The 19,125-nt window shown below is 39.9% G+C and overlaps 1 protein-coding gene across 3 annotated transcripts in view; it reads left to right on the top strand.

Moving 5' to 3' along the window:
• BuGZ (Bub3 interacting GLEBS and Zinc finger domain protein) overlaps window positions 1-19,125 on the top strand; it is a 140,754-nt gene that overhangs the window by 73,229 nt on the left and 48,400 nt on the right. For all 3 annotated transcript variants that reach the window (XR_010861151.2, XM_067154989.2, XM_067154990.2), the window contains one exon: window positions 15,186-15,411. Coding sequence is in view for 2 of the 3 variants with exons in the window: in XM_067154989.2 (XP_067011090.1) it covers window positions 15,186-15,411 (226 nt within the window). In the remaining variant the exon portion in view is untranslated. The remainder of the gene's footprint in view (window positions 1-15,185; window positions 15,412-19,125) is intronic.

Here is a 19,125-nt window from a genome sequence, read left to right on the forward strand (position 1 = left end):
GGGGCATCTGGCCAGTCGGTTAACTACTAATCCTCAGGAACTTCCGTTATTACAATCGTGAACTGATTGGCAGTGTGTGGCATTGTTCTAATGTAAATATAATATTTTTTAAAGAACTTGCTGGATGAATGAGGTCAAGACTTAACAATTAGTCCTCTTAAATTCCAACTGTATTTTCATATTGTGATCTCCCTTACTTTTAAAAACACCACCCAACCTTTTTTGTCTACTAACGTTATTCCACACCATCTGTCCACTGCCTGCTCGGAACATACTGCATATATACATACTGGTGCATATATACATATACTGTATATCAAACAGGTGGAAGTTTACTTTTATTGATTTAATGTAAATAAGATTTGATAGGGGAAATGATGCTGATTTCTTGCAACATACTGCTTAGTCGAGCAGCTTGTGTCCTTTTTCCCAGGTGTTTCCAGCCCAAACTTTGCAACATTTTCATAACACACTTTTCGGAAATCACCCAGAACAAATCGTACCTGCCTGGTGGCCATGACCGTTAAGGCGTCAAGTCTAAAAAAGGCCTGACACCATGGTTAGCCGGTTCGAGTCCCATTGGTTGAAAAAACGTCGCCATCAGAACGTTGGCCGGCAGATCACTGTCGCAGTTATTTTGTTGCCGCTGTCACAGTTCACAGCCTGCACACATCAGTTTCGCGATTCAGGATGTCGTTCGCTGTCTGCTCGCCCGGTCAAACATCGTTCAAGGCCCCTGCTGAAATCCATTGTGTCCTTCCATGCTGCACCAGAACACACGATGTCCTCTCACAGCAGCTGGCACGAGAGAGACAACCCACGACGACAGTCATCAGACCAAGTCCTTGGTTCTACAGGCGGACTTTCCAACAGACTGCTGCTCTTGACTCGCACTCATTCACTGACTGACTGAGCTAACACTGAGCTCGACTCCAACTACTCGAACTGAACTGCTAACTTACAACACAAACTGAAGTAACTCACTGGCAAGTCAATCTAGTGTTATATATACCTGGGCCAATCGTTCCAGAACCATCTGAGGTGAATGCATCCAGAAACCTCGCGAGGCAGAAGACTCCAGGTTAATCGTCTCATAATTTCCATTTGACCGCTGCTTCGCCCAGGCGAATAGAGAGCGGGCCGGCCTTATGCATAGGGTCGAACATGAGTGGTGTGGCTTCGAGGCCGCCCACACTGAAATTACACTTATTCTCAGTTTAAAGATGAGTAAACTGGGCGAGTTTGCCGTGCGGTTTGGGGCACGCAGCTGTGAGCTCACATCCAGGAGATAGTGGATTTGAACCCCACTGTCGGCAGCGCTGAAGATGGTTTTCCTTGGTTTCCCATTTTCACGCCAGGCAAATGCTGGCCATTAAGGCCACGGCCGCTTCCTTCCCATTCCTAGGCCTTTCCCATCCCACCGTCGCCATAAGACCTATCTGTGTCGGTGCAACATAAAGCTAATAGGGAAAAAAAAAAAGGGTAAATAATAAGTTACACTCTTATCCAAGTTTTACTGGGAGATTAAATGCTAAATCACAAATAATTTTATTTTGAGAACTCCAGTGACCAATGACTGATTTCACACAGAAATGTTGCTTTTACACTGTTAATAAACGAAGCACAAAATAATTAGTCACTTTTACATAATATTCTAACTAAAATGCGCTACTGGTTTATGATTTATGAATGATTTAAACATCAAAAGATTAAATAATTGCCTATATGTTGCTTTCATGGCCCATAACTGTAGACATGATAAGCTTTTGAGCTTTTTGCCATGTCAAGAAAACAAGGTGAAATTCTTTACGTTTTGTGGAGAATTCTTATCATGCCTGCCACTACCTATATGTTTAAACACTATTTCACTTTTCTTTTCTGTATAACATTTACATTGTCACATTACTGTTAAATACTTGAAACAAAAACACTAGCTTAGAGGCTTTCTCTGTGCCTAATAGCTTTTGTGATATATGAAGCCCATCTCTTTTCTGTTTCGACTCGGTCAATTTATAACTGTTACGTTCTTCAGTCTGCAAAAACTGATTTTGAATTAATAAATTTACAAGCTACCTGAAAAAGAAAACAACTTAATTAAAATAGAATGACATTTTTTTTTGAAAGTTTATCAGATTCTATCAAATCACACTCAAAATATTTAGAATTGTATAAACATTTGTTTGTTTCTGTTTAAATTCTATATCCAGTACGTTGATTAACGGAGACCTATCTTAATTCCTGTGCTACGTTACAATTCTGTCTCTCAAACTCTATCTCTTCCCTCATCTTCTTTAGTTCCCACTCTCACCCACTGTCCTTACACCTGCCTCTCTCAGCCATTCTTTTATCTCTTCAAAAGAAATGTGAAATAATATGAAAATGTCTACAGAAATAAAAATAAACATATTCTCTGAATAGACGTATGTAAATATGTCAGCATGAGGAAATAATTTATACTACACTAAGATTTCACGACAGTAGTGCAGTCAAGAAATAAATCCATAGAATAACTACCCTGCAGTTATTCTAGTTAAATGCAATTTGATTATGCAATACTAGGAGTAAGAGGCCAATTGCAGAAATTAATAACTACACCTAAATACGTACAGTTATAGACACTACTACTACTACTACTACTACTACTACTACTTGCAGACAGAAAAGGCAAACAAGATACTGTCTAATAAGAATAGTTATGCTACAGTTCTGAACTGCATTTAAGCCTATTCTAATTACAATAGAATTGTAGTAAGAGCTAAATGTCTAGAGAGATATTTCTCTTAGACAAATATTTTAAAGTAATAAAATCATAATCATCAACAATTCCACTTCTCTTCCTTGCAAATAATCTTTTATTTGAGAGATCCATCGTTGTCCTTGCTCTGCCCCTTGAACACTTTTCCACCAGATCTTTGTCAAACCATTTTCGTGCTTACCCTCTTCAGATCCATCCTCTTCAAGTGACCAAACCATCTCAATTTTGATGTTGCTAGAATTTTGTTGGTTTCGCTTGGGTGTCTTTGCGGACCTTTTCATTCCGGATCTCGTCTCATTTTCTGCAGCATTGACCTCGAGAATTTCATTTCTGCAGCCTGGAGTCTGCTGTTATCCCTTCTGTTGATGTAGTTATTGGTACAAAGTAGGCCTGATACGAAGTTTTCTTAGATATTAAAGGAATTTGGCTTTCTTAGAGGAGGTTCCTGACTTGATGGCACAAATGAGCTCCTTTCTGAATCCTATTGTTTTCATCTGAGCAATGGCCATCTTGAGTTACAGTGCTGCAAAGGTATTGGAACTGATCAACTTCTATCTTCTTTCCATCCAGCATAATATTCATACTTCCTTGCCTGCTAACCTTCATGGCTACTGTGTTTGTAGGGCTAATTTTTAAGCCAAACTCCTTAAATTTGTTGTTCCAGTCATCTAGTTTTTGCTGTATTTCATCCTCAGTGCAACCCCATATCACCACATTGTCTGCAAAAGCCAATGCCTTGAAATATAAAAGATATGCATGCTAATTTCTAATAGAATAACTTTTTTTGCTTTACGTTGCACCGACACTGATAGGTCTTTTGGCAACGGTAATAACTACACTACATTAATTTTGAACTGCATTCAGGCGTATCCTAATTATAAAAGGTTATTACTACGGCCAAACAGAAACAAAAATGGGCGTTGGAAGTTGAAATTTGGAAGAACTATCTGCACTTAGGAATATCCTAATATTATAACTGGTTTTCTGAAATAATAGAATTGAATTAAAACTATATAAGTTACTTGATACTTAGGTTATTACTCTTTTCCTACCTACTTGCTAACAGAAGAGGGAATTTTTACCATTCTGGACAAATATTATGTAGTGGTACAGTAAGTACGATAATTGAAGATCTTCGTGCAGAAGGTGTTCGCTCGTTTTTATTACTTTCGAGATATTTTGGGGTAAAGTTAAAGCTTTGACACTTTTAAGTGAATGTGAATTTTATTGATATTGATTTTTTTTTTTTTTTTTTTTTTTTTTTTTTTTTTTTTTTTTTTTTTTTTTTTTCCACGGATAAGCAACAAGATGTACATAGTGTTTTATAACTGAGCTACAATGCTCTACCCTTATAATGAGTTCATTTTTTCAAGCTATTTGTCCAAAGAAAATTGAGCTAATGCCTTCTTGCAGAATAGAGAGGATGATAAAGTGTGCTTGTGTACAGGAAGAAACGGTTATATGCAATAATTTGTTCATTAAAACCATAATAATTTCACATGAACAATAGTTTAAAATACTAAGACTTAAACGCATAGCGGCTTTCTCCATTTATGCAACATTTTACAATATGCAATTTTTGCATGTTAACACTTTAATCAGTACACATTCCATGTTTTATTTTTCTGATATAATAAGAATGCCTAGGAAAAATCACTATTTTGCTTATTACAACAACAGAACATTTTGTAATCTCTACTTAATAATTTCTGGTACCTTTTCTTTTAATCTATTCAGTTTTGATGTTTGATGATTTCACCCTAGAACTCGGTTGTGTGACCTGTGGCTGTGAATTATTTTCTTCCCTTAAAAATTCTGACCGCCTCTCCCAGATCTGAACCCCCGGTTTTTGGATCCACTGAACCATCAAGGGATTTGGTAAGACCCTGTATATGGTGGATGGACATTGGTGTGAACAGCAATGGTAATGTAGTCTGGACTGGAACATGGTTATGGTAGAAAGATGGACTAAAATTGAAGGTTTCAGAACCATAGTTGGCCATGTGCTATTAAATAAAAACTTAACTCCTATAAATCACAGAAAGAGATTACAAAGAATGCAACATATGTACATTGCAGTTAACTTATACATTATTCACTACAGAACAAAACATAAAGGTTATCTGGTTTGTAAATGCTAATAAATACTAGGGCCTTTTTAAAAAAACTAAAGACAGTTTTATAATGAAATAGGGCCTTTTAAAATCCTAAAGACAGTTTTACAGTAAAATGAGAATTACTGAATATTTTTGGGAATTTTTGTTTCATCCAATTATACACACACTCAGCTACAGAGTCCCCATTTTTGTACAAACATTTGTCATATTGTGAAATAAGATTTTGTAAACCCTTGTCATAGAACTCTGCCACTTGCGATAAGAACCATGTTTGAACCATTGTTTTCACTTCCTTGTTAGTATGGAAATGCTCCTTTGATCTTTTCATATGAAGTAAGAGGTGGTAGTCATTAGGCACAAGGTCAGGGCTAAAAGAAAGGCGATTGAATTGCTACCAGCCAAACAATTCAGTGTACAGAGTGAGGTTTTGCATTGTCATGAAGCAACAATGCTCTGGTAGACAGAGGGCTACGGCATCTTGTACAGCAAAGTTTCATCAAGGTCGCAAAATATACAACTGCATTGATCTTTGTCCCTGGCGGCATGAAGTCCACTAGCAAAACATAATCTTGCCATAATCTCGCAAGTTGAGAAAGTCTGCATGGATTTCACTTTCATTGAAAATAATCTGTGTTGCTACTCCATTTATTGTGGCTTGGATCCAGTGGTCATGTGACACACCCATATTTTGTCCCTTATGGCTGTGCTCCAATAAGGCATTACCTTCATCATAGTATCAAGTCAAAAATGTTACAGCACTAGCTCATCTCTTTATTTTCACGTGCCATTTCCGCATTGGAGATTGGCAATCATCATTGCAATCCTTGACTTTCGAGGCTGCCATTCGAAACAGAGACACAAAGTCAAATTATTCCCGCAAATTCTTGAGCCAGGAGCTCTTCCTCCTCCCTGGTCTGCGCCATCCTCGATCTTACCTTCTATGATTAGCTGCTGGAGGGGGTACTTGTTGTTTTGAGTCACGTGGCCTAAATATTGGAGTTTCTACCACTTGATACTGTAGAGCACGTCCATCTCCTTGCCCGTCCAATTCAGCACCTCTCTGTTTCTCACCCTGTCAGTCCACGGTATATGAAGCATTCACCCTCCTCAGAACCCACCAATTACGCACTTTCTGTTGTCCAGCTTTTCTGACCCAATCTTATAGAGAACTGACCTTGAAACATATGGAAAGTGAAATGTGAGAGGGGAAATTGTGACTGTTTGCGCAAAGGATGGTGTCAGCTTCACATACAATATCATCGCTGATTAAGGATGACCGCCCGGATAGTCATTGTCCCGGCCTTCCTTGAATACTCGTCCCCACTTATGGACTTTTCTATCACTTATAGTATTGGGGCCGTAAATTTAACAGATCTGGTGATGAAACACTGCCAGTGACATATTCCTTGCTGTCAAGAACCGTATAACTGACCATATCTCACACGCTGTTGGCTGCTAGGTAGTCTTAACCCTCTTTCGCCTATAGTGTAGCAGTGCATACTGTGGAAGCTGAGCACATTAGTGATGGGACATTTGTTTCATTTTACTGAATCGATTCATTTGATTCCGTTCACGTTACTGAATTGATACAGTGATCCGATTCACGGCACTTTAGAGTCACCGCTCCTACTGCATCTGTGTAGTAGGTACTGGTAAGACAGCAGCAACAGCATTCAATGCTCACTGCTGCCATCTGGTCCTCAAACCATGAACTTCTTTCTTAGAAATAAAAATGCTAGTCATTCTAATACATCGAAGGTTTCCAGCAGCGCAGGATGGGAAAGGTCTGGGATTAGGAAGGTAGCAGCCATGGCTTTAATTAAGGTACAGTCCCAGGATTTCCTGGTGTAAAAATGGGGAAACTACGGAACCATCTTAACGGCTGCTGACGGTGGGATTCGAACCCACCCTCCCCCGAATGCAAGCGCATTGCTATACGATACTAACCGCACGTCCAACTCGCTCGGTCATTTTTGAAAATAAGTATTTTTCTATCAGCAGAGGAATTTTTAAATTGTCATATTTTGTATAGGCTACCCGAGATGTACAGTAGCCCACTGGTTTTCTGATTCAACATTAAACATATATACTGTTGATTAAGTTCGGCTCACTTACTGTCCACATGTTATTGAAGTCTTGTGCAACGATGTGACATACGAACTTAGAGAATACTTCTTCCCAATATAAAACCGGTACTTTTGAGTGGTCATGAGCATGACTCGTAGCCATACGGCAGGCTGGAGTCGAGTTTAATTAATTGTCAAATGTCAACTGAGTTATAATACTAAGATTCATTAAACTAATAAATAGTATAACCTAATCACCTACCTACTTACTAGCTACTTCAGAATTGTGTTTAGACTACCTTTTTAACACTGCAAATAAATCCATCTCTTATTTAAACCTCCCTGTAAGAAGAGGACAGTGAATGCAATGAACCATGTGTGTGTTGTCTCACTGATCCGTGACTGCACACGATTCTTTCGGTGTGCCATGGCTCACTGTATGACTCGCTGCAGCGGAAGCTCGGCTCTCCGCCAATGTCAGTGTGCCAGTAAGGAGCCGTGTGTATCTTGTGTCTCACTGAGCTGTGTTGTGCGCACGATTCTTTCGGTGTGCCATGATTCACTGTCTCGCTGCAGCGGAAGCTCAGCTCCCTGCGAACACAGCCGTGAGCTCGCTGTTCCTGTGAATCGATTCACTCGGACACTTGAATGAATTGATACACTGCTTCGAATCATCCATTCAGTATCCAACACTAGAGCACATCCCGCCCATAGCGTAATAAAGCGTACTTATACTTCTAGTCACATTTGTAAGCCACCTATCAGCCACTGTTGCTCATGTCCGTAGGTTTAACCTTAAATTACCCTACACATGTCCCCCGGGTGGTGCTAAGTGAGCAACATCAGAATAAGATGAGACCGAACTGTCGTATACGACCTCCCGGTCAAGGAAAATGGAGAAGAATCATACCTAGAGGCCCTTCTCAGGGCCCTCAAGTTCGTAACATTGGCCCTTCAATGAAAATATGCCAGCTTAACATCGAGGGCATAAGCAGAGCAAAGTGTGAACATCTAGCAAAGATTCTCAAAGAACACCAGACTCATATCATCCTGCTTCAAGAAACCCACACGGAAAATGATCTCCAGCTGCAATCCAGAGGGAGAATTCCAGGATTTAAATTAGTGTCCGCAGTTAATCACGCAAAGTATGGGATTGCCACCTATGTGAGGAGTGATATTACCCACTATCAAGTCTTGCCATCCTTCTCAGATAATGAAATATTTACTACCTCAATCAAAGTTTGTGATTTGACAGTAGTTAACGTATATAAACCTCCTGGAACTCCCTGGCCGTCTCCACCAATTCCATCTCTGCAAAATCCAAGTATAATTGCAGGCGACTTCAACAGCCATCACACACTATGGGGATACAAAGAGAATGACAGTAATGGGGAAAAGCTCACTGACTGGATGGAAACTGAAAACCTTAAGCTTATCTATGATGCCAAGGATAAGGCTTCCTTCTCTTCTGCACGATGGAACAAAGAATACACCCCGGATCTCTGTTTTGTAACGCAGTCACAACACCCACTCAGCAACATACGACGCACAGTGCTCAACAAATTTCCTCACAGTCAGCACAGACCAATAATTATCCAGTCTGGATTGCTTGTGCCCATCGTTCACTCCTGCCCGAAAAAGAGATGGAATTTTAAAAAAGCCAATTGGGAAAAATTTTCTAAACAGATTGACTCCAACCTGCGATGGATAAGACCTATTCATAGTAACTACAGCAGATTCATCGGTGTGGTTAAAAGTGCAGCAAAACGATGTATCCCAAGAGGATATCGTAAACAATACATCCCTGGCTGGAACGAGGAGAGTGAAAGGCTCTTCAAAGAATTTGAGGCCAATGGTGACCCAGATACAGCTTCGGAACTGTTACAATCCCTAGATGAAAATAGGAAGAGAATTTGGCAAGAAACAGTAGAGTCCCTAGACTTCACTCACTCCAGCAGAGAAGCTTGGAGCCTGATCAGGAAATTGGACACACCAAATAGCAAAATTAGACCGAAAACAAGCATCAGTCTAGACGACATGGCCAGGCATATGATCTGTACCTCAAAGGTCTCAGTTGAAAAGCATCATAGAAGGCACGTAAAGCACCTCCTGAAGGAAAAGAAACATTCGGCTCAACGATCCTCTGAATTCTCTGCCCCATTTCAACTACAAGAAACTAAGCAGGCCTTAGAAAGTCTAAAACCTGGCAAAGCGGCAGGCGCTGATGGTATATATCCAGAGTTCCTTCTTCATCTTGGACCAGCTGCTGCTAAATGGCTTACTAACTTCTTCACAAACATACTAGAGACAGGTAACCTACCTTCAGTCTTCAAGAAAACAAAAATAATAGCTGTATTGAAAACATCTAAGGACCCAACAAAAGTTGAGAGTTACCGGCCAGTAGCACTACTCAGTGTTACAATGAAGCTTATGGAAAGGCTGATATATAACAGGATTTTTGCGACAATAAACCAGCATATTCCAGTCGAGCAAGCTGGATTTAGACCTGGACGAGGATGTGAAGAACAGGTTTTAGCACTAGTTACCCATATTGAAAATGGATTTGAGAACAAAATGGTAAGCACGGCCGTCTTCTTAGATCTGACAGCTGCATATGACACCGTGTGGCAAGATAAGCTCCTTCTCAAATTTATCAGCATCATCCCTTGTCTGAAACTCTCCACATTACTCAGTAACATGCTGAGTAATAGGTACTTCCAGATTTTTTCCGAAGACTCCAGAAGTAAAGTACATAAGATAAATGGCGGACTCCCTCAGGGCTCTGTATTGGCCCCTCTTCTATTCAACCTGTACACACATGACCTTCCTGTAACTAAATCCAGAAAATTCATCTACGCAGATGACATCGCATTGGTTGCCCAACATCAACGCTTCGATGAGTCTGAGTCGACGCTTACATCAGACTTAAAGATTCTAGACAGTTACTTTTATCACAACAACCTTAGACCAAACCCCAAGAAAACTGTTGTGTCTACCTTCCATTTGCGGAATAGAAGTGCTGGGTACAAACCAACCATACCATTCAAAGGAGAGAATCTACAGTATTGTAGTAACCCAAAATACCTGGGAGTCACCCTGGACAGGTCCTTGACCTACAAGAATCACCTCTATAATGTGTCAGCCAAGATCAAGACCAGAAATAACATCCTCCAAAAGCTGGCAGGTACATCCTGGGGCGCTAATGCCCAAGTCCTGAGATCCACTGCTCTTGCACTCTCTTATTCCGTCGCTGAATATTGCTGCTCTACCTGGCTTAACAGTGCTCACACTGGATTAGTAGACACCCAGCTGAACCAAGCAATGCGTATCATTACAGGATGCATCCGACCAACTAACACACACTGGCTTCCCACCCTAAGCCACATACCACCTCCATCCCTAAGAAGATCACAGTCACTGCTTAACTTGTGGAAGAAAATTGAAAACAATCCTCACCTTCCTATTCATTCTGACATAGCAGCTTCCCCAGCTAAACGACTGAAATCCAGACACCCTTCTTGGCGTACTGCAATGAATTTACAGGACACCTCCTTTAATGTATCGGACGCCTGGAAAGAACAATGGCAACAGCAATCCGCATTACCACATCACCACATCATTGAGAACCCATGCAAGTGCCCAGATGGTTTTTCTCTTCCCAGACGGCAGTGGAGGATGCTAAATCGAATTAGGACCGGCCAAGGTAGATGTGGAGCCACTCTCTTCAAATGGGGATGGAAGACATCACCGCAATGTGACTGCGGACAAGGGGAACAGACAGTGGAACACCTTGCATTTGAGTGTCCTTTGCGTAGTTACAGAGGCTCTATTGAGGACTTAAACTGTGTCTCAAACGAAGCTCTTCTCTGGCTATTAAATTTTGACATGGAACTTTAGTTACGAGCTTGAGATGGTAGTTGTATATATTGTAAATAATATTGTATTCATCATACGCTAAATAATAAATAATAGTGGATAGGCGAATATAGCTGGCCATTACTAGCACGTGTACAGAACATGTGCAGACTTAATACGAAATACAGAAGGCAGTGTTTTAAAAAGAAGGAAACAGACAATCTATGGCCTCTATAGATAGTGCTTAAGCTTTTAGTCGATGCAACTATGGAAATGGGCTGGAAATGCGAAGATAGTGTCTGTGGCATGAATTAAGGTACATCCCCAGCATGTGGCTGGTGTCAAAATGGAAAATCTTGGAGAACCATCTTCAGGGCTGCCGATGGTGAGATAATTCCCAAATGCTAGTTCACAGCTACGTGACCCAAACCATATGGTCAACTCACTTTTTCCACTGAACCTTTTCCCCTTCTATTGATTCTGTAGTAAATTCCCTTCACTAAATCACTTTCTTCACACTAAAGGGCTTATTTAGTCTACATTCCAAGGTTGGATACTCTTCTACCATGGACAGTGCATTTACCTTAGGTTCTGAGGTTTCATTGGGAGTAAAATCTCTCGTCATTAGGCAAATATGAATGGCCAGATTCTAGAAATAGTTTTGTTTTAAACTAGGAATGTTGTTCACATCCTCCTTGTGGCTGACTGCTCCCATGATATTACACATCATGTGACTTATGAGGATGCAAGAGATGGTCATGAGGACTTGGCCAACACGGCACTACCTCCAGCGGCTAGTTCAGTTTAGTTGATATTTTTTATTCTTATAGCACATAATGATAATTGGCATTATGGAGATAGCCCAGTTAAAGACATAAAGTTGAATCACAAATAAATTGATAATTGGCATTAACTCAATTTTGACGGTTGATGGATTTGGCCCATTATGGTTTTCTTCCTGCAATTGAAAGGAACGAAATTTGCTCCAGAGCAAATGATCATGAACATGAATCATCCTAATAATACTGAAACCATACACCATGATGCTGCAGTCTTGATAGGCCTTGATCTGCCAAGCAACCACTACTCTGTCCAAAGGCCTGTAGATTTCAGGGTGATACCTGGTCAGCGCTACAGGTAGTCTCAGTTGTAAGTCTTGACTTTCTAGACAGGTGACTATCTCACTGTCGGATAGCTCCTCTATTGTTCTTGCGTAGAATCTTGAAACAGCCCTCACGTCCAGGTAAAAATCCGTGACTGGGCCAGGAATCGAACCCAGGGCCTCTGGGTAAGAGATTGCAGGGCCATTTTCATAATAATAATAATCATCATCATCATCATATGGCCTCAGCTAACCTGTGCAGGCATTATCATTTGATGCTATCTGGCTGCTTGCCTACCAATTTTGACATTCAGTTTTACTCAAGCCCTACTGGATGGTGGAGTAAACCGAATATCTCTTGGGCGTCTCTGGCCGAGTTTTAATGAATTTTGTGGGGTGAACACTGAACGTGTCACTAGAGATCTTTTACATGCTGTCATTGTACTACATGAGTGTTAAATTAATTTTTTTCTGCCCTTCAAAATTTCAACCACCTCAACAGGGTTTGAACCCTCTGTCTTGGGATCTGGAGGCCGACACACTACCACTGATCCATAGGGGGGAGCTCCTTTCCTAATTATATACAGTACTTTTAAACTTCAGTTTCTGCCTTTTTTTCCCCCCTTTCTCTTTTTCAGGGTATCATAAAGAAAAGTCTTGCGTGGTATTGATTTATTTTTACATTAATTTGTGCATTTTTTAAGATTAAAAATACAATAGGATGTTAATTGATTGTAAATAATAATAATAATAATATAATCATTATTGTTGTTTATCTAAGAATTGGAGATGAGGAGATGGATATTGTAGACAATACCACACGTCAGGAGATTGGCAACAGAATACAGAAAGCTTCCACATTCTATCACACTGTGGATTATTTCATGAAACATTTTCATTAGTTTCCAACATAAGTTTGTACAAAATATATCTGTTACCTATACTTACGTATGGTTTGGAAGTTGTAACACTTATTGGATCAGCAAAGTCGTCTTCAGGCAACGGAAATTAAGTTCCTCCATTCAAGTGTACAAAAAACAAAAATGGATGAAATAAGGAATGTGGATGTCACCAGCTTAAATTGGAAATAAGCTTGCTGGAGAGCTTTGAAGTGAAGAGATTGTAATGGTATGGTCACATGAAAAGGACAGGACAGCATGGTATCTCTCCACACAGTTTTTCATAGTGTCTACATACACATACTGGATCCAGCTCATGGAATCCCACAGTTCTACATACTTTGTGATGAAATCCATGTAACTGAGCTCGATAGCTGCATATTCACAACTAAGTAATTTTTTATTTTCCACCTTGTCGATACATTAATTGCTTAAGGCAACTTATTGGTTAAAAGTGGTACATGTTTCGTATATTAACATCTTCAGCCACATAACACTGTTTAGATGAAAAATTCATATATTGACAATGTATCAATGCTTTAGAGGAAGTGTCCTTAAAATTAAAAAGAAGATTTAAATGATAACATTGAAAACAAAATACTCAAGCCCCCCTGCGGGTGGGGGTGGTAGAATAACACCCACGGTATCCCCTGCCTGTCGTAAGAGGTGACTAAAAGGGGCCCCATAGGCTCTGAATTTTGGAGCGTGGGTTGGCGACCACGGGGTCCTTAGCTGAGTCCTGGCATTGCTTCCACTTACTTGTGCCGGGATCCTCACTTTCGTCTATCCTATCTGACCTCTCTTGGTCAACTCTTGTTCTTTTCCGACCCCGACGCTATTAGGTTTGCGAGGGCTAGGGAGTCTTTCATTTTCATGCCCTTCGTGGCCCTTGTCTTACTTTGGCCGATATCTTCATTTTTCGAAGTGTCGGACCCCTTCCATTTTTTCTAGGATGGTTGCCTAGTTGTACTTCCTCTTAAAACAATAATCACCATCACCAATCACCAAAATACTCAAGAGAAAATATATAAATTCTTTATACAATTGAAAGCAGTTGTCAAGGAAACACTCATACAATAGTCCATAGAGAATATGTCCTAATGAATATTCTTTTCTTAATAAGTTAATAAAAAAAAAATGTTTTTAAGTGTATAGTCTGGCTCAGAACTAGACAATCTCTTCCCATCCCCTCGTCTAAGTAACAATTCTCGTGAGCCACATAGCAACACGTGTATTGCAGTGCTACTCTGTTTCCACTTTCTTGTTGGCTGGCGTTCTTTGACGAGAGTATTGTGGTATTTCAACTGAATTAGAAGGCCCTAGGTTGGGAATCTTCTACTTGTTCACCACTACTCCATGCCCAAAATAGCAATAAACAGTATTATTAACTTGTGAAAATCTTAACAACAAATGTTCCACCTTTACAATACCAAAATTGTCTTTATTAAAGACTCTTAAGCCCTTTAGTGTGAAGAAAGTGATTTAGTGAAAGGTCTTTACTACAGAATCAATAGAAGGGGGAAAAGGTTCCGTGGACCAAGTGAGTAGCTGCGAACTAGCATTTGGGAAGTGGTGGGTTTGTATCCCACCATCAGCAGCCCTGAAGATGGTTTTCCATGATTTCCAATTTTCACGCGTGGCACATGCTGGGGATGTATCTTAATCGTCTTTATTAAATACTCTTGTTAATAAAGACGATTGTGGTATTGTAAAGGTTGGTAAGATTTTCATAAGTTAATCCTTTTTGACAATACTGGCTCAAATATGAAATTTATCATGTGCAAGACAGTATTATATTTAACATAACAACTGCTACTTGACAAGTGTGAGATGGACTGAAAAGCAGGAGGCAATGTGAACAGCTCCAATGACACTCCATACGGATTTGGCAATGCTGGGTTTCAGTGTATTGTTGCTGAGCCTATTATAAAACAAGGTGAAGGCGAAAGTTTGCAGTTCCAGTAAGAAAACTTGTCATGTTCTGAGCCAGATGTAATCCAGGCATCTTACGGTCAGTTGTATTTTGAGACTACTATCTGATAATTATGTATTCATTTTGATTATAATACGTGTATGATATAATAAATGTTCACTTTTCGCTTTCTGCAGCTTTGTTTTATAGGTTGGATTAGAAAAAATAACTATTTCATGTTGCTCTGTATTTCACTTTCATTTTGTACCAAGATAGAATGTTGCTGCACTTACATTGCAGAAGAATACCGTACTAATATTTAAAAAATTCTCGTAGTGTTATAGAATATTCTCTTAAGTACAGAAGTTAAAATTTTCTATCATGAAAGCTTTGAAAATAATAAAGTATGTTACTGTTGATCAGCAGCACATTTTGTGATACGAATTATGTTTAAGGCTTGCATACTTTTGTCATTATAGGAGGATCGAAGATCTATGATGCCCCGATTCCCGCCAAGGCCTCCTATGGCTGTTGCTGCCGTGCCAGTATCTGTCCAACAGATGGCTCCACCCGTCAGTAGTGTCACTATAATGACTCCAATGGCAGGGCCTCCCATCGTGCGACACGCAATGCCTCTCGGCCCCCCTGCCATGATTGGAGGTAACATGAACATGATGCGACCTCCCCCCATGGGGTTACCTCCAGGTAAGTAGCCTACATTCTTCTCTTCTTCCAGGTTCACATTTTGGTTGCTTGTTGATCACATTCTTCAATTAAAAGGTATTTTTCTGTTCATATAAACTTCTCTGCAGTACCTTGCATGAGCTTTTAAAATTTTGTTTGACAGTTCACCACTGTTCACTCATAAATTTATATTTTTGCTAATTGGCACTGTATATGTTCAGAATTTTGGACATCTTAGTCTAGTTTCCTCTTTGATGTGTAATGGGGTAAAATGGATCTTGTTAAGATGCTTCAGCTTCATTTTGATCAACATTTTTAATGCAGAACATCTGTGAAGATTTAATGGAAATTTCTATTTGATATTGTCTACTGGAGGCTTCCATTTGTAAACTAGATAGTTAAATGTAACTTAAATAGTATTTCAATCTGTCGTACACACAAGTTGAATATAAATATTACACTATAACATACCTGTAAAAAAGGTCATTGTTAGACAAGGAATAAAAATACACACCGTTAGTTTGTTTATTAATTTATTCCTTGTTTAATAATGTGTTGTTTTTTACAGTAGAGGAACCTATTTGCCCCCAACCTTTGTCAGCTAGGATAGGGGAAATGATGATGAGATATATGAGAAGATTCTACAGTTACTAACTTTAACGAAAACTCAGATGTGTGGCTGAAGGAAGAATATAAATTGAAATATATGAAAATAATCATACTGACAAAAAGAGAGAATAAAATCCAGCCCTGTGAAATGAAACTTTTAAGAAGTATGATAGGAAAGACAAGGATAGAGAAAGAAATGGGGATGTAAAAAACAAATTGGAGACAGGCACAGAATGGAGAAAAATAAACTTAATGAGTTTGGACATGTTAAGGGAATGGAAGGGCGGGAGGATACCAACACAGACGATTGAGACCCAGATAGAAGGAAGGAGGGCCAAGGAGGTGTCCCAGACTAAGTTGGTTGAACGTTGTCAGGAGTAGTGTAATAAACAAAACCTGGATTGGAACACAGAGTGCCGAGGAGCACTATCACACTCCTCCCAACTCCCGCTAAAATTGCCGGTAGCACGATTTGACCCCTCTTCTCTCGAGTGCCTTAATAAAAACTAATTACGGAGTATTGTTTCATTGATGGATGGAAAAGCTTGTTGTAGGATAATAAAGACACAACATTTTCATTATTGCATACAGATTGTCACTACGTTTGCTTGTTCGGGTTTTATAAGTGCTTGAACTTGGCATATGGTTTATGAAGTATTGCTGAGTAGCTAGTGAAAATGGCAGTTAGGCATGAGGCTGGCAGTGATGTGTTCGCGAACGATGATGAGTCAGTGGATTATTTGAACACTTTACCCTGTTAATGGGAGTGATTTGAGAATGATGACTTGGACATTGACAATAGTGAGGTTATGGCGGGAACCATGCGAGTAAGTGCTGCGAATATATCTGAGAGCTTGGAGGATTCCGAACTTAGTGATGGGGCAAATGACGGTCGTGAGGAGGATGGTGGTGGTGGTGGTGGTGGCAGGGATAATAGTAATGCTCCCCAAAAATCTGTCTTTTAGGAGTTTTCCGTAGGAAGTGACACTTGTTATCACCCTCCACCTGCCTACTTGGAAAATCCAGGTCCAAAGCATGTCCTGCCTTGCAACGCGAAACCTATTTTGTATTTTTCTCTCTTCTTTACTCAGGCTCTGTGGTAGCTAACGGTGACAGAAACTAATAGATATGTTACTCAGTTCTTGAGGTCAGCACAACAATTGAAGCCGAATTCTCGCATAAAGCAGCGGCGACCTGTTACTCTAAAGGAAATTAAAGGTTTTATCACTGTATTGTTAGAGATGGGAATTGCATGCAGACTAACAATGTCTTCATACTGGAACACTGATTCTCGAGTCATCCCATGGTTTGAAAGATGTTCTCAAGGAACAGATTCCAGCTAATACAGTACTGAATTCCTTCCACCTTGTGAATAATGATTCGTTGTTTACCCCAGGCCATGAGAAATATCACCCACGTGCTCGCTTCAGTACTCTTGTGGTGGATCACACCAACAATTTGTTCAGACATAATTACACTCCCCGCCAACATAGTATAGATGAGTCGCTCGTTGAAACAGAATGTAATTTTTCTTTGTTGCAGTATCTTCCAAACAAAAAACATCACAAATGGGGATAAAATTCTGGATGCTATGCGACTCAATATAACATAGCTGCCGCGGAGCAAAAAGCAATGTCAATAGGAAAAATAAGTGGAAACATGGACTAGCATTTCTTGTCTTGACTAAATTACTGGCGATAGGCAACTACCTAATAAAGGGCTATCACTTGGTAACGGACAATTTCTTTACTACGATCAGCCTGGCCCAGCATTTGTTCCTAAGGGTACATTCTTCTCAGGTACTCTCTGGCGAAACAGGAAGGATATCCCTTCAGAATTGAAAGGTAAATTTGCTATTGGTGAGGCTAGGTACTTCAGTAAGGATGAGGTCCTGCTAGCTGGCTACCGAGCGAAAAAATCTAAAAAACATCTAGTTTTGGTCTTGTCTACGCATTCCATTGCCGAAAGCAAAACTACCACTAAACCAAGAAAGAACAGACCTCTAAGGAGGTAACAAAACCAACAATTATACACCAGTACAACAAATTTATGGGGGTGTTAATGGTTCAGATATAATACATTTACCTAGACGAGCGCTGGACACTCATGTTTTGAAAGGAGGTTGTCTTTTCCATTTTCGTGAGAATGGTGCTGAATATTATCTGTAAGGAAAACTCTAGCAAGAAAATGACAATGTTAAAGTGTAACATCTTCCGTTATTCTTGAACTAAAAAATGAGTGGATGTCAGAAATGAACCTCTTATCTTCAGCACATCAGACAGATCCAAGTCCTCCCGGAGCGCTACTGAAAGACTTGTGGGCTGTAACCTAAAGCGATGTGCCATGTGTAGCAAGAAAGATGGTGGACCAGTGAAAAGAGATCCCATTTACAGTGCATATAGTGCAAATGGGGACTCTACCCGTTATGCTTGGGAGTCCACAAGTATTAAAAGTGGTAGTGGCTGAAAAAGTGTAAATACTTACATGATTTTCTTGTGGATAGTATTAAAAAAATTCAATGAATACTAGGCAGAATATCCCAGGTTTTTTTTACATCTGACTTCGAGCAAGTACACATCATAAGGCATCCTGGCACATCATTTTTAGGTGAGTGCTTGTGTATTTCAGGTAACATTTGTAGCTCAGAACTTGAAAAATATAATCTGCTCCATGCTAATTTCCCAAGGAAAAAAAAATTGACAGTCACATTTGATATTTTTACAACTTGCTAGATGTACGAGGGTCAATCAAATATAAAAGGGATTTTTGTTCCTGAACATCAACAGTTGGTAGGACTGGCCCCACGCTTCTGCTATGCTTAGGCGGGACCACTAGGAGTGGGGAGAGCGTGCTGTTAGGTATTTCCCGCTGTTTCTTCAGTAACGATCACAGTGTCAGAGCAACAGGTGCACCCCTCCACTGCGCAACGCATCATTATAAAATTTCTTGCTCGTGAAGGAGTTACGGCGGCGGAAATTCACCAAAGATTGACTGCACAGTTCTGTGATCAAACATTTTCAAGGACGCATGTGTTTGCTTGGTTGAAGGAAGGATGAGAATGTGTGGAAATCAGCAACATGATTGACAGGCGACAGTATCAGAAATTACAGAACAAGTCAAAATCAG

Source organism: Anabrus simplex, chromosome 10 (assembly GCF_040414725.1).
Source record: "Anabrus simplex isolate iqAnaSimp1 chromosome 10, ASM4041472v1, whole genome shotgun sequence".
NCBI lineage: Eukaryota > Metazoa > Arthropoda > Insecta > Orthoptera > Tettigoniidae > Anabrus > Anabrus simplex.